At 39.0% G+C, this 22278-nt stretch overlaps 1 protein-coding gene across 1 annotated transcript in view; it reads left to right on the forward strand.

Moving 5' to 3' along the window:
* The window catches only part of ERICH3 (glutamate rich 3), a 120560-nt gene that overhangs the window by 57626 nt on the left and 40656 nt on the right, over positions 1 to 22278 (forward strand). Inside the window, exons 9-10 of the mRNA XM_052638053.1 lie at positions 9098 to 9278; positions 15883 to 16069. Of these exons, the coding sequence (XP_052494013.1) occupies positions 9098 to 9278; positions 15883 to 16069 (368 nt within the window). The remainder of the gene's footprint in view (positions 1 to 9097; positions 9279 to 15882; positions 16070 to 22278) is intronic.

Here is a 22278-nt window from a genome sequence, read left to right on the forward strand (position 1 = left end):
TTTTTGTAAAGAATGTGATTCTCTAATTGTTGGGAGCAGAATTCTTCCAATAGGTAAGAAATGTCCAATTGTGTTACTCGTAATTTTACATCTTTATTATTCTTTTTATCTGCGTGGTCTCTTAGTTCTTGAGTTCTAGTCAGAATTAATTCTCTGTATTTGTGGATTTGTCCGTTTCTTCCTGTAATTAATTGAGTTCTGTTTTGTAAATATTGAGAATACTTGGTTATATGCCCTCAGATTTAGGATACTTTATCTTACTGGTAAAAATATTCTTTATTATTAAAAAAAGATCCTCTTTATTATTACTTTTGGCCTCAAAATCTACTTTGTCTAATAGTATTTCTCCTTATTTTCTTTAGATTATATATTGTTGTTCAGTTGCTAAGTTGTGTCTGACTCTTTGAGGCCCCATGAACTGCAACACACAAGGCTTCCCTGTCGTCCACTATCTCCCGGAGTCTGCTCAGACTCATGTCCACTGTGTCAGTGATGCCATCCAACCATCTCATTCTCTGTTGCCTGCTTCTCCTCCTGCACTCAATCTTTCCCAACATCAGGATCTTTTCCAATGAGTCAGCTCCTTGTATCTGGTGGCCAAAGTATTGGAGCTTCAGCTTTAGCATCAGTCTTACCAATGAATATTCAGGACTTATTTCCTTTAGGATTGACTGATTGGATCTCCTTGTAGTCCAAAGGACTCTCAAGAGTCTTCTCAAGCACCGCAGTTCAAAAGCATCAATTCTTTGGCCACTCAGCCTTCTTTATGGTCCAACTCTCAGATCTGTACATGACTACTGGAAAAACCATAGCTTTGACAAGGCAGATCTTTGTCAACAAAGTTATATCTCTGCTCTTTAATATGCTGTCTGCATTTGTCATAGCTTTGCTTCCAAGGAGCCAAACATCTTTTAATTTCAAGGCTGCAGTCACTGTCTGCAGTGATTTTGGAGTCCAAGAAAATAAAATCTGTCACTGTTTCAACTTTTTTCCCATCTATGAAAACCACAATCACAGAAAGATTATTTTTATATATATGAATATATATGTTTACTTTTACTTTCACTCTTCAATGTCTTTAAAGCTTTAGACTTTAAATACGTTCATGTAGCATATGTGTGCTTTCTGTTTATTTCAACTGAGAATCTATCCATTTCATTAGTGAGTTTAATTACTGATTTATTTTGTGGTATGTTTAGACTTATTTCTACCGTCTTAGTTTATATTTTCTATTTACCACGATTTTCCTTTGCTAGTAGTGTCTCACGTTATTACCGCCTCCTCCTTGAAGCTTCTCTCTCTCGCCTCGTGGCACTCTACTTTCACGGTTCTTTGCTCTCTCCTTTTGCCTATTGTCTTGCTCCTCTGTTTCTCTTTCATCTTCAACCCTAAACCTGGACATCACCATAGGCTTAGACCCTTGACACTTGTCTTTCTTCTCAAAATGTGATCATCTTCTCACGCGGCTTCGGTAGTTTTCTAGATGTCTCTTGGATTTGTCACTAGCTCCTAGGTCCTGGGTTTAAGAATGAAATTGGCACAGTGGGGTAAATCGTGTACTTTCATTTAAATATTTGGATTTATTTTATATTTGATCTAGAAAAGACTCATTTAAAGAAAGGTGGCGCTCATGATTAATTTACACATTAAATTCATACTTTCACGACTACCATCACAAAGAAAATGCTCTTTAAAGAAAGAGCCAAAGAAATACGGCTTGCTGGTGGCCCGTCCCCTGTTCCCCTGTGCGTATGTAGAACAGGATCCCTGGCTTCTTTGGCCTCTGTCTCTAGGCCATGATCCAGGAAGCCAAATGACACGGTGTAAATTTCACAGCCCAGCACATTGCTTCTGTACCCTGTTGCTTTATAATGTGAATATATAATACCTGCAGAGCTTATAATGCTTTTATGGAATCTCTGCAATGAGTTAGATTTTACTCTGAGTTTTACCTCACCAATCTGCAGATTTTTGTGTTTCCACTCAGGACTGCCTATCACCTGTTCTACACAGCCGCCTACTGAAAATGTGGATGTTGTATATACTGTTTATAGGTGTGAACAGTGTTTATAGATGTGAAAGTAAAGGCTTTCAAATAAGAACTTGCATGCATGCTAAGTTGCTTCAGTTGTGTCCGACTCTTTGCAACCCCATGGACTGTAGGCTGCCAACCTGCTCTATCCATGGGATTCTCAAGGCAATAATAGTGGAGTGGGTTGCCATTTCCTACTCCAGAGGATCTTCCCAACCCAAAGATCGAACCCGCATCTTCTACATTGCAGGTGGGTTCTTTACCACTCGAGCCACCAGGGAAGCCCAAATAAGAACCTACTTAAACATTATGTTTATCAATTAAAAAAATGAAACATAGTTTGCATTAATTTCTTATATGTTTTATGAAAGAGAGGGCAAAGAGTTTCTCCAGGCTTGAACTAGTCTGGGGCTTTCTCCTATTTGCCTGAGGTCCCCTGTCTACCTTCTAGACTTCAGATAGTGAAGTGAAAGTGAACTCACTCAGTCGTGTCCGACTCTTTGCGACCCCAAGGACTGTAGCGTACCAGGCTCCTCCCTCCATGGGATTCTCCAGGCAAGAGTACTGGAGTGGGTTGCCATTTCCTTCTCCAAGACTTCAGATAAGCACTATGCAATTACAGATGCCTGAAAGGTAGGTAGGAAGTTAGCAGAGAGGGAGGGAGTTAGCAGAGCAGGGAGCAGAGAGTTAAAGGCAGGAATGGGAGAGGAGTGTAAGCAGAGTCCGTCTCAGTAGTAGTAGATTCTGAATAATGGTGTTAAAATTAAACTTTGTAGAATAGCTCCCAACTTTTTTCTCCCCTGCTTAAAACCTTTCACTAGCTTCCGCTTTCCTAATGAAAGTGAGGTAGTCTGCCTGCTTTAAAATGTCACATTATTATTCACCTATGTTGAGACCTTTAGATCAGGATACTTGCCTTTAAGTTTGTCACTTACAGTTCTCAAGAGGAAGGGACATGCCTGGTTATTTTAGTCAGGCTTCCACCTAGAATATTGTTTGACCACATATCTGGCACTGTGGCTTAGCAAAGTTGATAGATAAAACTAACCATCACACCAGGCCTTGTAGGGTCACCCAGGGAAGCACCAGGACTGTCAGGAATGAGGGTGGGAGGAAAAGGTGGGAAAGAGCATCTGTTGTGGTTTCTGGGGAAGGATCAGGCAACAGAGGATAAGCAGGCTTAGGACAGGATGGTATGAATGATTTTGGCAGGCTTCGGTGTTGGGCTGTCCTCAGTTGTCTGGTGCTTGGTAAGGATAGGGGAATATGGGCCCAGTTTGTTAGAGACTGGGGGAGGGTGGATATGGGCTCTCAGTTGTTTAGTTTGTATATGATAAATGTTGTCCTAGGCAAGCCATTTATTATGTCTGGTGGTTTAGTCACAAAGTTGTGTCCAACTCTTGTGACCCCATGGACGGTAGCCTGCCATGCTCCTCTTTCCGTGGGATTTCCTAGGCAAGAATACTGGAGTGGGTTGCCATTTCCTTCTCTGGGGGATCTTCCTGACTCAGATATTGAACCAGAGTCACTTGCGTCTCCTGCATTGGGCAGGCGGATTCTTAGCCACCAGGGAAGTCCTTAATATGTCTAGGAACTGGTTAGTCTTGGGTGAAGTATATCCCAGGGTCAGCAAGGACACAGATGTCAAAACATCAGAATAAAGGGGCATGCCTAGTGTACTAGCTTTTAAGGGCTTCTGATTTTGGCCCTTTTCCAGCTTTCTCTCTGCTCCTAGCCAAGCCAAGCTGAACTATTTTCTATACCCTCAAGTTGTTGGTCTACTACTTCCTCATCTCAGGTATATACTTTTTAAAAATTAGTTTATGCCAGATATTCTATGAATTGCCTGAGAATGCATAACAGATAAGAAGAATGTATTTCTCCACCTATCTTTCCCTGATCTCAAAGACTTTATGCTCTATACTGTATTTCTCTACACAATAATAGGATTCCATCTCTTCTTCCCTTCAAAAGGACTTTGTTACTTTTCCTATGTTCTTTAATATTTTCTGCTTAACATAAATATTCATGTACCTTTATTCTTACTTCTACTCCCAGGTTATGAAGCTTGTTGAGAACAGGTGTTTGATTTTATTTACATTTAGTCACATGTTTATTAGCAGTGTGTTCATAAGTGGGTATTGCTTAAATCCATGCAAAAAGTAAGTTTTAGTTATACTTTTTAGCTTAGGTAAATATTGCAGATGACAGTTATGCCTTTCAGGTATAGATCCCTTTTCTCCAGTAACAAATAAAGCCTAACAAATATTAGCTTTGTGGGGAAATGGCACATTTCTTCTGTTTAAGTTAATTTAAGTAATATTTTTAAAATTTAAAATACTTCAAAAATTTCTTCTAGCCAGTGCATTACCTTGGTATTTTTACTGTTAGTTTTTCTCATCAGTAGACTTGAGTAGATTTGAGAATGAAAAAGGAAAAATATCAGCATGATTTTAATATATGGTAATTCAACATATTTCATGGTAGGCTTGTTTTATTTTAGGCAACATTTTCCTTTAAACAATGCTTTTGCTTAAAATTAGCACTGCAGTTTGGTAACTACATAACTAAAAAGAACTTAAAAACAGTATACAAAAAGTCAATTCAACAATCAAAATATCTTTGCAGCTGGCATTGTAGAACAACACCCTAGAAGAAAGGAAGAACCAGAAATGCTTCTAGGAGTCAGGGCAGACTATTACGAAGAGGGTCCGATTTGGGGGCCTTCTCACCAAAATCAAAATCCAGCTGGATAATTTCTGGTCTTAACAGACTTAATGAATTCATTCTGTTGTGGGAGACGAGGAAGTAAAGGATCCAGTGTCAGTTCAGCATCCTCAAAATCTGGAGCTCAGATTCCTCTAGAAGTCCAGAAGGACCCAGGTGTTTGGGGATAGGTCAGGAATTTGCATGAGATATAGGTCATACAGTAGTAAGAAAAACAGGCAGGGGTAAAGGGCAAGGAAGATGCATAGTAAAAGCAAAGGAGGGAGAAGGAGAGAACAAATTAAAGCCAGTGAGAAAGAGAAGGGAAAGAGCAGAACTAAATGAGGAAAGTGAAGACAGGTTTCCATCACAACCAGCGGCTTCCTGAAACATTAGGGTGTGAGCACTGCAGCACTCTTCCTCTGGCTCAAGTCAGAATTTCCTCTCCTAAAGACTTGAATAGGGCTTCCCTGGTGGCTCAGTGGTAAAGAATTTGCCTGCCAGTGCAGGAGACATGGGTTCAATCCCTGGGTTGGGAAGATCCCCTGGAGAAAGAAATGACAATCCACTCCAGTGTTCTTGCCTGGAACATCCCATGGACAGAGGAGCCAAGCGGGCTGCAGTCCATGGGGTTGCAGAGTTGGGCTTGACTTAGTGACTGTGCAACAAGACCTGAATCAAGTGTCAACATGAAGACTGTCTGCCGCTCTATGGCCAGGCTTTTTATCAATATCAAGGCTTAATCAACAAAGGTGGTGTCTTGTTTAACAGGACACCATGAATCACTTTTCATGCTTTAGTACCTATTGAATTCCTGTAAATGTAGAAAGCTTCTGATTTTGGGTGGGGTCAGCCTGCTTTTGTCTCAGCAAAGGTCAGAATGTGGAATCTCTAATTGTTCCATGGCTGTGTCCAGTCAGATCAATGTACTAGGTGTCAGTGGGATTCCCTAGTAGTTCACCTGATAAAGAATCTGCCTGCAATGCAGGAGACCCCGGTTTGGCTCCTGGTTAGGGAAGATCCCCTGGAAAAGGGATAGGCTACCCACTCCAGCATTCTTGGGCTTCCCTGGTGGCTCAGATGGTAAAGAGTCCACCTGCAATGTGGAAGACCTGGGTTTGATCCCTGGGTTCAGCAGATGCCCTGGGGGAGGGCATGGCGACCCCTCCAGTATACTTGCCTGGAGAATCCCCATGGATAGAGGAGCCTGGTGGGCTACAGTCCATGGGGTCACAAAGAGTCGGACATGACTGAGCAACTAAGCACAGCACAGCACAGCTATCAGCACTGACAAGACATTGGGGGTGGGGCATAAAGATCGGCAAGATACTGTCCTATCTACTGAGAGAGAGGAATACAAGGAAAGAGGTCAATGCCATGTGACTCATACAGTTATATAGGCCTTGAGATTAAGCATGTTGGTCATGTGTGGACCATTACAATTAGTTCAGTTGCCATACCTTTAGATGTAATACAAGAAATTGCAATAGTTGAAAGATAGTAGGAGTTAGAGACTATAAGACTTTTTTTTTTTTTTTTTACCGTCTGAGGAACGCTGAACCTTATCCCATGGATATTGGGGATCATTGGAAGACTTTAAGCAGGAGAGTCACATGATCTATTTAGTGACAGTAGATCACTCTGATATCCAGGAGAAGGGAAAATTTGAAGGACAATTGGATAGATGTGTGGGGGTCAATTAGTAAGGTAATCATGCATCCAGATTTCCTGGGACAGCTCAAATTTATGCTCTTTTTTTCTAGCATTCTAACTGCAAGTTAATTATAGTGATTCAGGTATGATATGATGTTCAGAGTTCATCAGGGCTTGTCTTATAGATAGAGAGGAGGGGCTGCCCAACACATCAACAAGAACAGGAACTTTGACACTTATTCAGTCTTTAAAATCCACCTATTACGTAGACCTGGGCAGGGATAAAGAGATGCCAGTGAAAATTTAATATATCCACTGAATGCTAAGTATTACAAATATATAGTAGCTGACTGGTTCACTACTCAATAGGCTTGCTGTTTGTCAGTTCAGATTATACTTGCTTGAGAAATCTGAAAAGAAATGAGAAGGAAAGTCATAAGCAACTGGTCAAGGAAGTAAGAGAGATAATCCTTAGTTGTACAGAGGCTTAAGACTTGCTCCTGCTCTTGAAACACAACTGAATTTTCATGGAAGGTTCTGATACTTGCTTGAGGACAGCAGAAAGGACCATGAAAGCTTGTTAAAGTTTCATCAGTCTGGGTTCATTATAAGCTTGGAAGATTGTAAGTTTAGAGGCAGTTTAGTCAACTGCAAGAAACAATCCTTCATTTCTTAGTGGATGTATTTAATGAGCTGTCACTTAGGCCTCCTATTAGAACCCAGAAGGTGTAACTTGGTAGCAATGATTGGGGAATATTTTAAAAAGGAATGAAGCAACCAGACCCAAGAGAAAAGAGATGTTGCTATCAGAAATACACTTTAGCAGAAAAAATATGAATATGAGTAAATGAAAAGGATGAAGAGCTGTCCTTGATTTTACTTTTAAACATTCTTCCATCCAGGTTTTCTTTTTGCACTGATGAGGCGGGCCCTTCCTCCACTCTAATCCTACTATTACCTTGTATTTATGTAGTGCTTATCTCCCAGAAGCTCTCAGGGCTACCTCTGAATCCATGCCACTTCAGAAAGTATTGCTTAACGAAGTGGGATGTTCTTATTTAATCCTCCACATCATTAAATGCTCTAGTGGGAGCTTGGAGCTGGATTTGCCTTAGGCTGGTGATTGTGGGTTGGGCTGCACACGTGCGTGTCACAGCTCCATAGTCGCTCAGGCAAGAGGAAACGGGATGACTTTGCAGCTAGGAGCTGGGCCTGCCATCATACCTATGCTTTCAACTGTGATGCAGAGTGAAGTTTCTAGTCTGCAGAGAATTATCCAGTTTGCTGATTTGCTGTCATGGCTCCTGAAGTCCCTAAAACTGTTCTCTGGATTATCTCTCTATTTGGGAGCTCTGTCCACAGGCAAGACAGTGTGCTCAAATTTTAAATCTCAGAGTGTCATTTGCAGAATTTCATCAAATTTACCTCCTCTGGTTTTTTCTTCAAAGAAATAAAAGTGAATAAAAAAAAAAAAAAAAAAAAGAAAGAATCCTCCAAGGTAGAAGGAAATGGATTTAGAGATAGAAGTATTTTAGTAGTTCCTTCTTTTTTTTTTTTTTTTTTTTGAGTTTTGTCATTCTCAGTAAAATGCATGTTTCCAAGGCATCTGTAAGTCAGTGAAATCAAACTCAGATCATTGCCTTGGATTCACTGAAAGCTGGTCTCTTCACAGTTTTCATTTAGCTAAAAATTCACTTTTAGAAAACTGAAGTAGATTAAAAGTAATGCCTTGTATCTGTATAGTTCTAGCAGCCTACAATATTCTTACTGGGACCTCTTGAAGTCTTTCAAGGAGCCATTCTGTTTCGCTGCCTCTTCTTCCTCTTCCTTTTCCTACTTCCCTTTCCCTGCCTTCCTCTTAGAGGTTAGGCAAACAGTGTGCTTATTCACTACTATGAAAAAATACTTCAGAACATAAACCAGGAGGCAAGCCTTTGGATATTTAATCTCACATTTGAGTTTGTTGTTTATTTTATACATAATTTAAATTGGTGAGTGCCATAGAATATCAGATAGGCTTATGAGGTGATATTTTTTGGTTGGGTATATTGTTTGCTATTTAAGGCTAATATTGATAGTGTTTGTTTTTCATTGAACTGAATGCCTCCTATTAAACTGGGTAATCCCAAATATCTGACATATATTCTTCCTGATCCTCAGGGTGACTGCGGGAAGAATCAAATGTATGCCTCTCCCTCTCACATAGAATAAACTCAGGGAAGGATGTCTTGTCAGTGCACAAGCATAAAGATATAACACTCAATTACAAAAACAATTGCTAAGTCACAGTTAACGTCAATTTGGATTAGAAGAAAATTATGTCACCAATATTTATTTAATTAATTTGATTTAAATTTTTATTTGGGAACCAGATAAAAGAACCAAGAGTAGTTTTCCTCTTCATGTCACTGATGTTTTTGTTACATGAAAAAAAGACACGTACACGAGCTAAAAGGTGACAAACTTTGTCTGGATCCCCAGAATTTATTTTAAAAACACAAAGCCAAAATGTATATATGTTATAATTGTTAAGGGTATTTATTTTGTAATGGAGTTGATTTTTTGTGCACTGTATATGTTGACATATTATAAAGGGTTTTTTGTTAGGTTCATAAAAATAGCCTTTTGTATTCTTTGTATTACAATGTCATCACATTCTGATTAGAAGGAGATTAGTTAATAAGTCACCCCTTTTGTTTATTCTAGGATTCAAGAAGGATTCATAAAACACCACTGCACAGTAATGCAGCTGTTACAATGATTTATTTGGGGAAAAATGTGCACCTAGCTTATGATCACCCAGATTTCCGGGATGAAATAAAAGTTTATCAACAGCACTGTGGTGGAGAAAACCTGTGTGTCTACACAGGCAAGCTACTTGAAAAAGGTACACATAAAATGTGAATTTTTTAGTTGCTTGCAGTTGATGCTATAGATAAGCTATTGTTGATATAATATCAAAATGACTTCAATCACTCTATGAAATTATGCATATCCAGGGACTTATAAACCAGCTGCCTAAAAGTAAATCCAGATTTACTGCTCCATGATTGAAACTGAAGCAGCAATTACTCTTGCAGATTGTGGAAGAAAGAATTTGGAGTGATTTAACCCAGTAACAGATTAATCTTGAGATATAGATATATGATCATTAAAATGTTGCACGAATAACTGTCCCCCAAATTACAAGTTAACTATTTGGCTTGCCATCGTGAATTATATCATACATTATTCTAAGAGAAAAACATTAGATTGTCAATTTGTTCTTTAGAAGTATGCTGAGATAAAATCACAAATCCAGTAACATTCAGGGTGGACCACACCTAAATAATGCGGTACAAAATTTGGCTAAATGCTTTTATTACATTTTCACTTCCCTTTGATTATAAATCCATGTTTGTTAGCATAAGATAATTTTTATATCCAATATCAGTTCAGTTCAGTCACTCAGCCAAGTCCAACTCCTTGTGACCCGATGAATTGCAGCACACCAGGCTTCCCTGTCCATCACCAACTCCCGGAGTTCACTCAACTCACGTCCATCGAGTCGATGATGCCATCCAGCCATCTCATCCTCTGTCGTCCCCTTCTCCTCCTGCCCCCAATCCCTCCCAGCATCAGAGTCTTTTCCAATGAGTCAACTCTTCACATGAGGTGGCCAAAGTACTGGAGTTTCAGCTTCAGCATCAGTTCTTCCAATGAACACCCAGGACTGATCTCCTTCAGAATGGACTGGTTGGATCTCCTTGCAGTCCAAGGGACTCTCAAGAGTCTTCTCCAACACCACAGTTCAAAAGTATCAATTCTTCGATGCTTAGCTTTCTTCACAGTCCAACTCTCACATCCATACATGACCAGTGGAAAAACCATAGCCTTGACTAGACAGACCTTAGTCAGCAAAGTATTGTCTCTGCTTTTTTTTTTGATGATCATATGATAACTCTAATTTTTATTTATTTTTTAATATAAATTTATTTATTTTAATTGGAAGTTAATTACTTTACAATATTGTATTAGTTTTGCCGTGGTCATAACCTTCCTTCCAAGGAGTAAGTGTCTTTTAATTTCATGGCTGCATAGGATTTTACATATTGTACCAAAGTGTTTTTTGGTCAATATTTAGTTCTGTGGAACTGCAATTAAAAGGAAGTGTTGTTATAGGATTGTATTTGTTATTTCCTTGCTTAAGAAACTCTTTAGAAAGTGATAGAGTTTTTACTGATAAAAATAAATATTTATATTTGGGTAATCTAGATATAGACTTAGAGATTGAAGGGAGGAGTTGGGAGCAAGCATGATGTTGTTACTTTTGACTTTTCTGATTTCCCTCATCAATCAAAAACAGTGACTATTAACTTAAAAAAGTTCTAACACTTAAAAAGAACTATGCATATTTAGGGATAAAATATTGAAAACTTTCCAACATAAGAAAGGATAAACATTTGAATGTTGGTTTTAACTTAGAGTAAAATATTATATATTATAAATAATTATATACATATCAAATTATATAATGAACTATATATATTGTTTCATAATGAAAAACATTTTTCTTTATAAAAGTGTAAAAAATTTCTTTTGAAAAATAGTGCTAGAAATTATTTTTCCCATTTTATGTACTTGCCTGAAATAGAATTTATTTTGTTGTAGCATTTGAGAATTCATTCCTTTTATTGTGTAGATGAGAAAAATGAAAGTCATCAGAGGTACAGACCTCCCCAAGGTCACTCTCCCGACTCTGACCAGGGTTGAGAGCTGATTCCACCCCTCTCCGCCACTAGGTGCAGGACCCTTGTTTAGTATTAAATACTATCTGGCCCCAGTAAGCTATTCTCAGTAGCAAAGGGTTTCAAATATTTTCATAATATGAGGGCTATGAAACCCCTAATGATAAATGATTGCACTTATTTTTTGAAAGTGTCATTTTCAACTATTAATTTAGAATTTCTAAAATTAGCTATAGCCTCAAATTGGAATTAACATAATGAAACTTTTCCTGGGTCTTGGATCACGCTTTATTCAACAGAATTCATATATAATGGCTTTTTGACTGTTGGAAAATGTACATACAATTGAAAAAAGAACAAGACGGCTGAAGGATTTTCTGGGAGATGATATACACTGTGTGATAAGATTGTAAAAGGTTACGAGAGAGTGTTAACTCAGCTAAGTGTTATTTTGCATGCATATTGATCCTAGGACTGACTTTATGTTATGTCATTGGACAATCTTAAATAATAGGATGGAATGGGGACTTAAATAATTGAATCCTGTCCACACAATAATTTTATCTCAGCTTGCCCTTGATTGCTAAGAAAGTAATTGTTCAAAACTGAAAAAGTTGGGTGGCTTCAAGTTGACTTGTAGTTCAGCAATCTTAGCAATTTAGCTGGACTGAAAAGAATCTGCTCTTTTACTAATCAAAACTGTGTGATTCAGTGAAATGTGAATAGGTTTTTAGAAGATTTCTGCTTTAAGAAAAAGGGCCTTTAGCATTATGCTTGGAGCAGTAAACTCATTAAAAATGTGGCATTTGTTAATTTGTCTTGCTTTTGGATGAGCATAACAATACAATTAATTATTTAGGAACATAGCAAGTACATCTATTATCATCGTGATTCATGATGTCTTGCAGTTTGATTTTAGACATCAGGCCATAGATTGATTGTGTATTATGTACACCTGTGAAGTCACAGAATATTTTTGCTACTTGTAAAGAGTACAGTTCTTCACAGCAGTTTTATTTATCATTCATCCTTTCAAATAAGGCAGACGTTGGCCTCCTGGGTTCATGTGGATATGAAGAACAAAGTAACTATTTTCTGGCTCTCTTATAATCCCCTTTCTGCCCTATCTTCTTGTATTTCCATAACCTGATCCTGTTGTAACTATTGTGCATCCCTCACTACTTCTTCACAAACACGGGAGCTGTTTCACTGGTCCCCCTGCCTCCTCCCATCCCCACCACACACTGTTATCTGATCTTTTCCTGTGCTATTTTCTTTGTAACAGGACAAAGAATTTTAAATTCAAAATTGTATTTTAAATTCAAATCGTACCCATCTTTTAAGATTCAGATTAAGGTTGTGAAGTTTTCTCAGCTGACTTCTATTCTATTTTATCCCTCTCTCTTGATTGGTCATGGTTCTTAGTTTGTACCTAAAACTGAAGTATCTTATTGTACCTTGACTTATGTTAACTGTTTGTTTTTTTTCTTTTACTTGTTATTATATATTGATTTTTTAAAAAAAATTTAAAAATAGGTGTAGCTTGCATTCCATAAAGTTCATCCACTGTTAAGTGGACAATTCATAGATATTTAGGAATTTTATAGGGCTGTGCAGTCATTATCACTGTTTTCCTTTATGCCCACACTTTGACAATGAATCCTCACTGTCATAGGCAGCCCCAGGGCAGCACTGATTTGCTTTCAGGTTCTACAGGTCTACCTTCTCTGGACATCTTGTAAACGAAATCATACAATAGGTAGGATTTTGTATCTTGCTTCTTTCAATTAGCATATGGGGTTTTTAAACTTACTGTATATAATTTTTTAAAATTTAATTAATTTATTTTTTGTTGTTGTTTAGCTACTAAGTTGTGTCTGACTCTTTGCAACCCCATAGACTGTAGCCCATCAGGCTCCTCTGTTCATGGGATTTCCCAGCAAGAATACTGCAGTGGGTTGCCATTTCCCTCTCCAGAGGATCTTCCTGACTCAGGGATCAAATCTGTGTCTCCTTGATTGGCTGGTGGATTCTTTACCATTGAGACACTTGAGAAGCTGGAGGATAATTGCTTTACAATATTGTGTTGGTTTCTGCCATACATCAACATGAATCAGCCATAGGTATAGTATTTTTGAGAGTCATCCATTGTAGCATTTATCAATGGTTGCTCTCTTCTCATAGCACTGAATATATTCTACTTTGTGGATCTACCACATTTTATTCACTTACCCAATTGGTGGACATTTGTATTGTTTCCCTGGTGGGATTCCCTGATGGCTCAGACAGTAAAGAGTCTGCCTGCAATGCAGGAGACCTGGATTCGATCCCTGGGTTCTTGCCCGGAAAATACCATGGACAGGCTACAGTCCATGGGGTCAGAAAGCGTTGGACATGACTGAGTGACTTCACTTCACTTGCACTTTTCCCAGTTTGGGACTATTATAAATCATGCTGTAATGAGTATACAAAGACAAGATTTCTGTGTAAACATCAGTTGCTGTTTCTCTCGAGCCACATCCTAGGAGTGGGTTTGATGGCCTTCACTTCCTGAGAATGGGTCACACCCTTTCCAGTTTCTTTTTATCTTTGAGGTTTTTTTGTTGTTGTTGAAAACTCGACATTTTAGATCATGTATTACAGCAGCTGTGGATTCTGAATTCCACTTTCCCTCTGGAAAGTTATTCTTGGTTTTGTTGTTGTTTAGTAGCTTATCTAGAACAAATCTGAAGTTCATGCCCTCTTTCCTTGGTATATAGCCATTAATGTCTCTGCTTTGATTAGTTTTAATTTTGTTTATGTTTTTTAGGCTAATCCCTTAGGCTTGTCTCTGTATTTTCATAGTTTAGTGATCATCCAATGATTTGTCAGAGTAAATACTTTGAGCCAGGATACCCTCTGTCTTCTGCCAGTGAATCTCTTTGTAGGTTTATTAGTTCCCTGGAGCTGACATAGAAAATGCTCCTAAATTTGATGGCTTAAAACAATAGAAATTTATCATGGTTCTTGAGGCCAGAAGTCTAAAATTAAGGTCTTAGTAGGGCCATGCTCCCTCTAAAAGCTTAAGGGGAGAATCTTTCCTTGCCTCTTCCAACATCTGGTGATCCTTAGCAAAATCCCTGGTGTTTTATGGCATGGAGCTCCATCACTTCAACCTGTGCTTCTATCCTCACATGTCGTGTGTGTGTGTGTGTGTGTATGTGTGTGTCCTCTCCTCTTCTTATAAGGGCATCAGTCATTGGATTTAGGAGAAAACAAATTCTGGATAATCTCATCTTGAGCCTTCCTTGATTATATCTACAAAGACTCTATCTCAGAATAAGGTCACATTCTGAACTTCTGAGTATTCGTGAATTTTTGGAGGGCAATATTCAACCCACTATAGTGGGTTCAGGAGTACATTCAAAGTTCAGACAGTTTTCAGGTCTGTTTCAACTTTTATTTTCCACCAGGCTCTCATATTTCCTTTGTACACAGGTGTAAGCTCCCAGTAGGACAGAGATGTGTGAATAGGTTGGGCCTACTTCAATCCAGGCTGTTTCCAGTTAGCTGGGGATGTGTGGAAAGCTTATTGAATGTGTCTGTGACTACCTTATTGCCTGTGTGTCCCTGTTAAATTTCTGGCTAGCCTGCTGACCTGTTGCTTGCTCTAATTAGAACTACAATCTCATGGTTAGAAGAACCTCTGACCTTCCCTGTTAATTTGCTTCTGAGATTGTAGATTATTACTCATAATGCCACTGACCAAAGATTTTTAGTTTTTTTTTTTTCCAAATCAAGTCATCCTCCACTGACAGTGAAACTGCAGTTTGCTTATGGCATGTTCTTCCCTGCTAGAGGGCTTCCGGGTAGTTCTTTTTTTTTTTTTTTTCGGGTAGTTCTAATGGTAAAGAATCTACCTGCCAATGGAGGAGACACAAGAGATGTGGGTTTGATCCCTGGGTTGGGAAAATCCCCTGGAGGAGGAAATGACATCCCACTCTGGTATTCTTGCCTGGAGAATTGGGTTCTGGAATGTCTAGGGTGAAGCTTCTTCAAAGAGCATTATAGAGACATGGAATGACTAAAACCTGTTAATTACAAGCAGTGGTTCTTAATTTATTGGTGAGACTTTTAGGTGGGTAGGGGATCAAGAAGGGATCTCAAATCCAGGCAGAACTGAGAATGGACTAAAGATAGAATGATTCTGCCTCATCCATATATGTATCAGGATGTTTTGAGTCACCGCTTTATTTAAAAACACTACTGAATTAAAAGCATTACTGAGCTCATAGTCACCTCTCATTATGTGCTTTATTGGTAGATAGCATAGCAACATAGAGGTGTGGAGCCCAGAGAGATGTTTGGATTCAAACACTGACTCTCCCACTTACTGTATGATCTTGGCTAAATTACTGAATCCATCTAAACTTAAATTTCTGCATTATAGAAACTAATGATGGTAGTATCTACACTTCGTATGGTTGTCTAGAAATAATACATCCAAAGGAATCAAGCGTAATGTCTGGCCATATTAAGTGTTCATATAATTTTAGGTTTTATTATTTTATTATAAGACAAAGAGTTTTATAATACCTTGGAGTATTTGTTATACTATATATATGTAATAGAATGTGTTTTTGTGATTAAAAATTGTCCTCAAGTAAAAAAAAAAAAAAGATCTAGAAAGTAATATTGTACTTATCTACCAGAAAAAATGTGATTTAGAACACATTAGTTCAAGGTCATTTGCTTTCACTAATGTATTTCCTTTTTAAATTCCAGAGACCTTTCAGTTTATTTCCAAAAGGCACCAAGGTTTCCCCTTCAGCCTCACCTTTTTCCTGAATGGGATACAAGTGAACAGGTTAAGCTCCTGCTGTGAATACAAGCATCGAAAAGGTTCCAGACTTGGAGGCAAACGAGGCTACTTCGGGTTTGTGTGTGTCGAGAGATCGTCTCCTTGTTACAAGTATGAAACAACGTCCTTTGGTAGAGGGCAAGTTTTGCAGCACGCTCCTTTGCATGCTTTTACTTATGTATTTCTCAGCACAATTTGTTAAGAATCATACTAATGTAGATAAGCCTAAAATATCTAGGGTTAAGGTTGTTTATCACAATCCTGTGAGTTGTATTTAAAATTATAAGATGAAAAGTAGATTTTCAGTTGTATTATATAGTGGGGATAAAAGCTGGTGGTGTTTCAAATTCTATTTCTTTTCTAACTCTTCCTTTCCTTGTGATGCTTAAGTTCTGTTTCTAAAAGGAAAGGGAAGTTTTTTCCCACCTCATTCCTTGTAGTAATCGATTTGGGGTTGAGCTCCAGAGCATGTGTCAAGCATCCAGCTTATACAATTGGATATTATAGGTTATGTATATTAGAGTTATGCCTGCATTATTGTGTAGCCCAATGATCACTTTCATGCCACTAGTTTCAATCTCAGGCGTAAAAAAATACATGTAAACAGGTCAGTTCTGACTAGTATTTATCAGTCTTCATATTGGACATTCTATTTGAGATCAGTACATTTTCTTGCAGGCTTTGTTTAACTTTCTCCTGAAAATAGTCATGGAGAATTAATTGATTCTGTGCCAAGATAGAACATGGGAGTAAACCAACCAAAGAATCTGACCCATGGAGCGCCTTCTGATTGGGGAAGTGCAAGTAATATACCAATAAATCAATGCCAATATACCAATAGTACACCAACCAATTAATGTATGTTACTCAGTCATCCAGTCGTGTCTGACTCTCTGTGACACCATGGACTACAGCATGCCAGGCCTCTCTGTCCCTCACCATCTCCTGGAGTTTACCCAAGTTCATGTCCATTGCCTTGGTGATGCCATCCAGTCATCTCATCCTCTGATGCCCACTTCTCCTTCTGCCTTCAATCTTTCCCTGAATCAGGGACTTTTCCAATGAGTCAGCTGTTTGCGTCAGGTGACCAAAATAGTGGAACTTCAGCTTCAGCATCAGTCCTTTCAAGGACTGATTTTAAGAATATTCAGGGTTGATTTCCTTTAAGATCGACTGGTTTGATCTCCTTGCTGTCCAAGGAGCTCTCAGGAGTCTTCTCCAGCACTACAGTTCTTCAAAGGCAGCAATTCTTGGTGTTCTGTCTTCTTTTAATATATATGAGATGGTAATAAATGTGATAAACACAAGATAAGGTAAGGGAGATAAAAGGAATGGTAAGGGGTAAAGGGGTCAGAAGGCTGTATTCTATTATGTAGGATGAATAATAAAGGCCTCTCTGATGTCTTTCAAGCAGAAACCAGAAAAAAATGTTCTCTTTTTTAAATAGGTTTTCAGGTAGAGGAAAAGCATAGACAAAGTGTGTGAGTCAGGATTATACTTGGTGTATGTAAGCTTGTGTGGTCAGAGTACAAATGAGGAATGGGACAGTGATAGAAGATGAGGTCAAAGAGACAGTGGGGTCAAGTCATGCAGAGTCCTATGGTCACTGCAAAGACTTTGACTTTTATTCTGAGGGGGATGGGAAGCCTCTAAGGTAGGTTTTGAGCAATGGCCTGTCATGATCTGACAGTAGCTCTTATGGAAAAAATAAACTAGGGAGGGTAGAGAAATGGTGGAAACTACTTTAATCTAGAGGCAAGAGAATGGTGGAAAGAGTTATAAGAAATTAGGTTCTAGATGAATTTTGAAGGTAGGGTTTATAGGATTTATTGATGGATTGGATGCAGGGCATGAGATAAAGAGCTGAGTCAGAGTGACTGAAAAGTTTTTAGCCTGAACAACTCGAAAGATGCCCAGTTAACACAGGAAAGACTGGAAAATGTAGGTTTGGGAATGGAAGGAAGGCATTTTGGTTTTCTATACATTGAGTTGGAGTCAAGTAGAAATGTTGAATAAGTAGTTGGATCAGTTAATCTGGTGTCTGGTGAGATGTCCAGGCTGGAGATATAAATTTGAGAATGGTTTACATATGGATGGCATTTAAAGTCAGAAGATGGGATAAATCTGCTTAAGAATGGAAGGCAGAAAGAGAATATGTCTGAGTAATGAGCTCTTGTCACTTTCATTCAAAGGGAAGGAAGATAAAGAGAAACCAGGAAAAAAGCCTAGGGAAGGAAGGCCAATGATTAGACAGAGAACCTAGAGAAAGCAATGTCCTGGAAATGAACAAAATGTTTAAAGAATTAGGCATGATCAACTGGATCCAAGGTGTGGCTAGGTGAAGCAAAGTGAAGACTCTGGATTGAGCATGGTTTGGTAATGTGTTGGTTATTGGTGATCTTGACACAAGTTGCTATAAGGGAGTGGTAGGAGTGCATGTTTGATTGGAGTGGGTTTAATACACAATTGGAGAAGAGCTGAGACCAGAGATTATAGACAGCTCTTATTAAGGAGTTTTGCTCTGAAGGATGGAATTGGGTGGCAGCCAGGAGGGAGGATGCAGGGGCCAAAGAGGGGCTTATTATTTTTTAAGATTGGAGAAATTATGATATGGTTAAAAGCTGATAGATGGGATTAATACCTGAGGAAAGGAAAGCATTGATCAGGCATGATATAGAGGGAGATATTTAGTGCTTCAGTAGATGAGAAAAGATGGGATCCGGGGCTCAAAAGAAGGTATTAGCCTTAGATGAAGTAACACAAAGAAAAATGGCTGTAGGGCAGAGAGAGATGTAAATTGGTGGATGTTTTTGGACCACCTGGAAGTTCTCTGCTGATTCTTCCTATTTTCTGGTCAAACAAGAATTTATGAGCTGAGGTTAAGGCTAAGGGAGGAAGAATCTGGAAATTATAGGTGAGAGAAGAGGTACAAGTGGCACTGTGAATGGTTTAGGGTAAGTAGTAGGAATGCTGAGGTGTACTTAGGACATACCTGCAGTAACTTTTCTGTTCCAAGTCAAATATACATTCTCCATATTTGTGGGCAAGTCATTTAACACATTTCTGTTAAACTCACAGGAAGGCTAATGAGTTCACATACAATCACACATGTGTGAACACGTAGCACTCATTGGGAATTGCTGTATAAATCCAAGCTATAAAATGTTTGGTCCTAAACACTTTCTATGGAGGTTTAATAATCAGTACCAAAATCTGATTGATGGCATCTACTCTCCTATTCAATACTTATGAGCATTTGTACAATTCTTTATATGATTTCACTTGGTTTCCTCTAGCTTCTTTCTCTGAAATGTTCAAGCTGGAAAAGATTGACGGCAAAAGGAGAAGGGCATGGCAGAGGATAAAATGGTTAGAAAACATCGTCGGCTCAATGGACATGAATCTGAGCAAACTCTGGGAGATAGTGAAGAACAGAGGAGCCTGGCATGCTGCAGTCCATCAGGTCTCAAAGAGTCAGAAACAACTTAGCGACTGAACAACATCAACAAATAAAATGGTTTTGATATTTACGAATAAAGTCTATTCAGTCAGTCAGTTCAGTCACTCACTCGTGTTCGACTCTGTGATCCCATGGACTGCAGCAGGTTAGGCTTCCTGTTCATCACCAGCTCCCGGAGCCTAGTCAGATTCATGTCCATCGTGTCAGTGATGCCATTCAACCATCTCATCCTCTGTTGTCCCCTTCTCCTCCCACCTTCAATCTTTCCCAGCATCAGGGTCTTTTAAAATGAGTCAGTTCTTCGCATCAGGTGGCCAAAGAATTGGAGTTTCAGCTTCAGCATCAGTCCTTCCAATGAATATTCAGGGCTGATTCCTTTAGGATGGACTGGTTGAATCTACTAGCTGTCCAAGAAACTCTCAAGAGTCTTCTCCAACACCACAGTTCAAAAGGATCAATTCTTTGCCACTCAGCTTTCATTAACTCTCACATCCATACATGACTACCAGAAAAACCATGGCTTTGACTAGGTGGACCTTTGTTAGTGAAGAAATGTCTCTGCTTTTTAATATGATGTCTAGGTTGGTCATAGCTTTTCTTCCAAAGAGCAAACGTCTTTTAATTTCATGGCTGCAGTCACCATCTGCAGATTTTGGAGACCAAAAAAATAAAGTCTTTCATTGTTTCCATGTTTATGCATCTATTTACCTTGAAGTGATGGGACCAGATTCCATGATCTTAGTTTTCTGAATGTTGAGTTTTAAGCCAACTTTTTTACTTTCCTCTTTCACTTTCATCAACAGGTTCTTTAATTCTTTGCTTTCTGCCATAAGGGTGTTGTCATCTGCATATCTGAGGTTATTGATATTTCTTCCTGCAATCTTGATTGCAGCTTGCGCTTCATTCAGCCCAGCATTTCTTATGATGTACTCCGCATATAAGTTAAATAAGCAGGGTGACAATATACAACCTTGATGTACTCCTTTCCCAATTTGGAAAAGTATATTGTTCCATGTCCAGTTCCAACTGTTGCTTCTTGACCTGCATACAGATTTCTCAGGAGGTAGGTCAGGTGGTCTGGTATTCCCATCTCTTTTAGAGTTTTCCACAGTTTGTTGTGATCTACACAGTTGAAGGCTTTGGCATAGTCAATAAAGCAGAAGTAGATGTTTTTCTGGAACTCTCTTGCTTTTTCGATGATGTTGGCAATTTGATCTCTGGTTCCTCTGCCTTTTCTAAATCCAGCTTGAACATCTGGAACATTCACGGTTCACACACTGTTGAAGCCTGTCTTGGAGAATTTTGAGCATTACTTTGCTAGCATGTGAGATGAGTGCAATTGTGCGGTAGTTTGAGCATTCTTTGGCATTGTCTTTGGGAGTGGAATGAAAACAGACCTTTTCCAGCCCTGTGGCCACTGCTGAGTTTTCCAAATTTGCTGGCATATTGAGTGCAGCACTTTCACAGCATCATCATTCAGGATTTGAAACAGCTCAAGAGGAATTCTGTCACCTCCACTAACTTTGTTCATAGTGCTGCTTCCTAAGGTCCACTGGACTTCAGACTCCAGGATGTCTGGCTCTAGGTGAGTGATCACACCATCGTGGTTATCTGGGTTGAAGATCTTTTATGCATAGTTCTTGTCACTGCAGATGGTGACTGCAGCCATGAAATTAAAAGACGCTTACTCCTTGGAAGAAAAGTTATGACCAACCTAGATAGCATATTCAAAAGCAGAGACATTACTTTTCTGATTAAGGTCCGTCTAGTCAAGGCTATGGTTTTTCCAGTAGTCATGTATGGATGTGAGAGTTGGACTGTGAAGAAGGCTGAGCACCAAAGAATTGATGCTTTTGAACTGTGGTGTTGGAGAAGACTCTTGAGAGTCCCTTGGACTGCAAGGAGATCCAACCAGTCCATTCTGAAGGAGATCAACCCTGGGATTTCTTTGGAAGGAATGATGCTAAAGCTGAAACTCCAGTACTTTGGCCACCTCATGCAAAGAGTTGACTCATTGGAAAAGACTCTGATGCTGGGAGGGACTGGGGGCAGGAGGAGAAGGGGACGACAGAGGATGAGATGGCTGGATGGCATCACTGACTTGATGGATGCAAGTCTGAGTGAACTCCGGGAGTTGGTGATGGACAGGGAGGCCTGGTGTGCTGCAATTCATGGGGCCGCAAAGAGTCAGACATGACTGAGCAACTGAACTGAACTGAACTGAACTGTGTATTCTTGCTGCCTCTTTATATCTTCTGCTTCTGTTAGGTCCATAAGATTTCTGTCCTTTATTGTGCTCATATTTACATGAAATGTTCCCTTGAGATCTCTAATTTTCTTGAAGAGATCTCTAGGCTTTCCCATTCTGTTGTTTTCCTCTATTTCTTTGCACTGATTGCTGAGGAAGGCTTTCTTATCTCTCCTTGGTATTCTTTGGAACTCTGCATTCAAATGGGTATATCTTACCTTTGCTCCTTTGCCTTTTGCATCTTCTTTTCTCAGCTATTTGTAAGGCCTTGTCAGACAACCATTTTGCCTTTTTGCATTTCTTTTTCTTGGGGATGGTTTTGATCACTGCCACTTGTACAATGTCACAAACCTCTGTCCATAGTTCTTCAGGCATTCTGTCTCTCAGATCTAATCCCTTGAATCTATTTGTCCCTTCCACCTTATAATTGTAAGGGAGTTGATTTAGGTCATACCTGAATGGTCTAATGGTTTTCCCTACTTTCTTCAATTTAAGTTTGAATTTGGCAATAAGGAGTTCATGATCTGAGCCACAGTTAGCTCCCAGTCTTATTTTTGCTTACTTTATTGAGCTTCTCCATCTTTTGCTGCAAAGAAGATAACCATTCTGATT

Source organism: Budorcas taxicolor, chromosome 3, assembly GCF_023091745.1.
Source record: "Budorcas taxicolor isolate Tak-1 chromosome 3, Takin1.1, whole genome shotgun sequence".
Classification (NCBI taxonomy): domain Eukaryota; kingdom Metazoa; phylum Chordata; class Mammalia; order Artiodactyla; family Bovidae; genus Budorcas; species Budorcas taxicolor.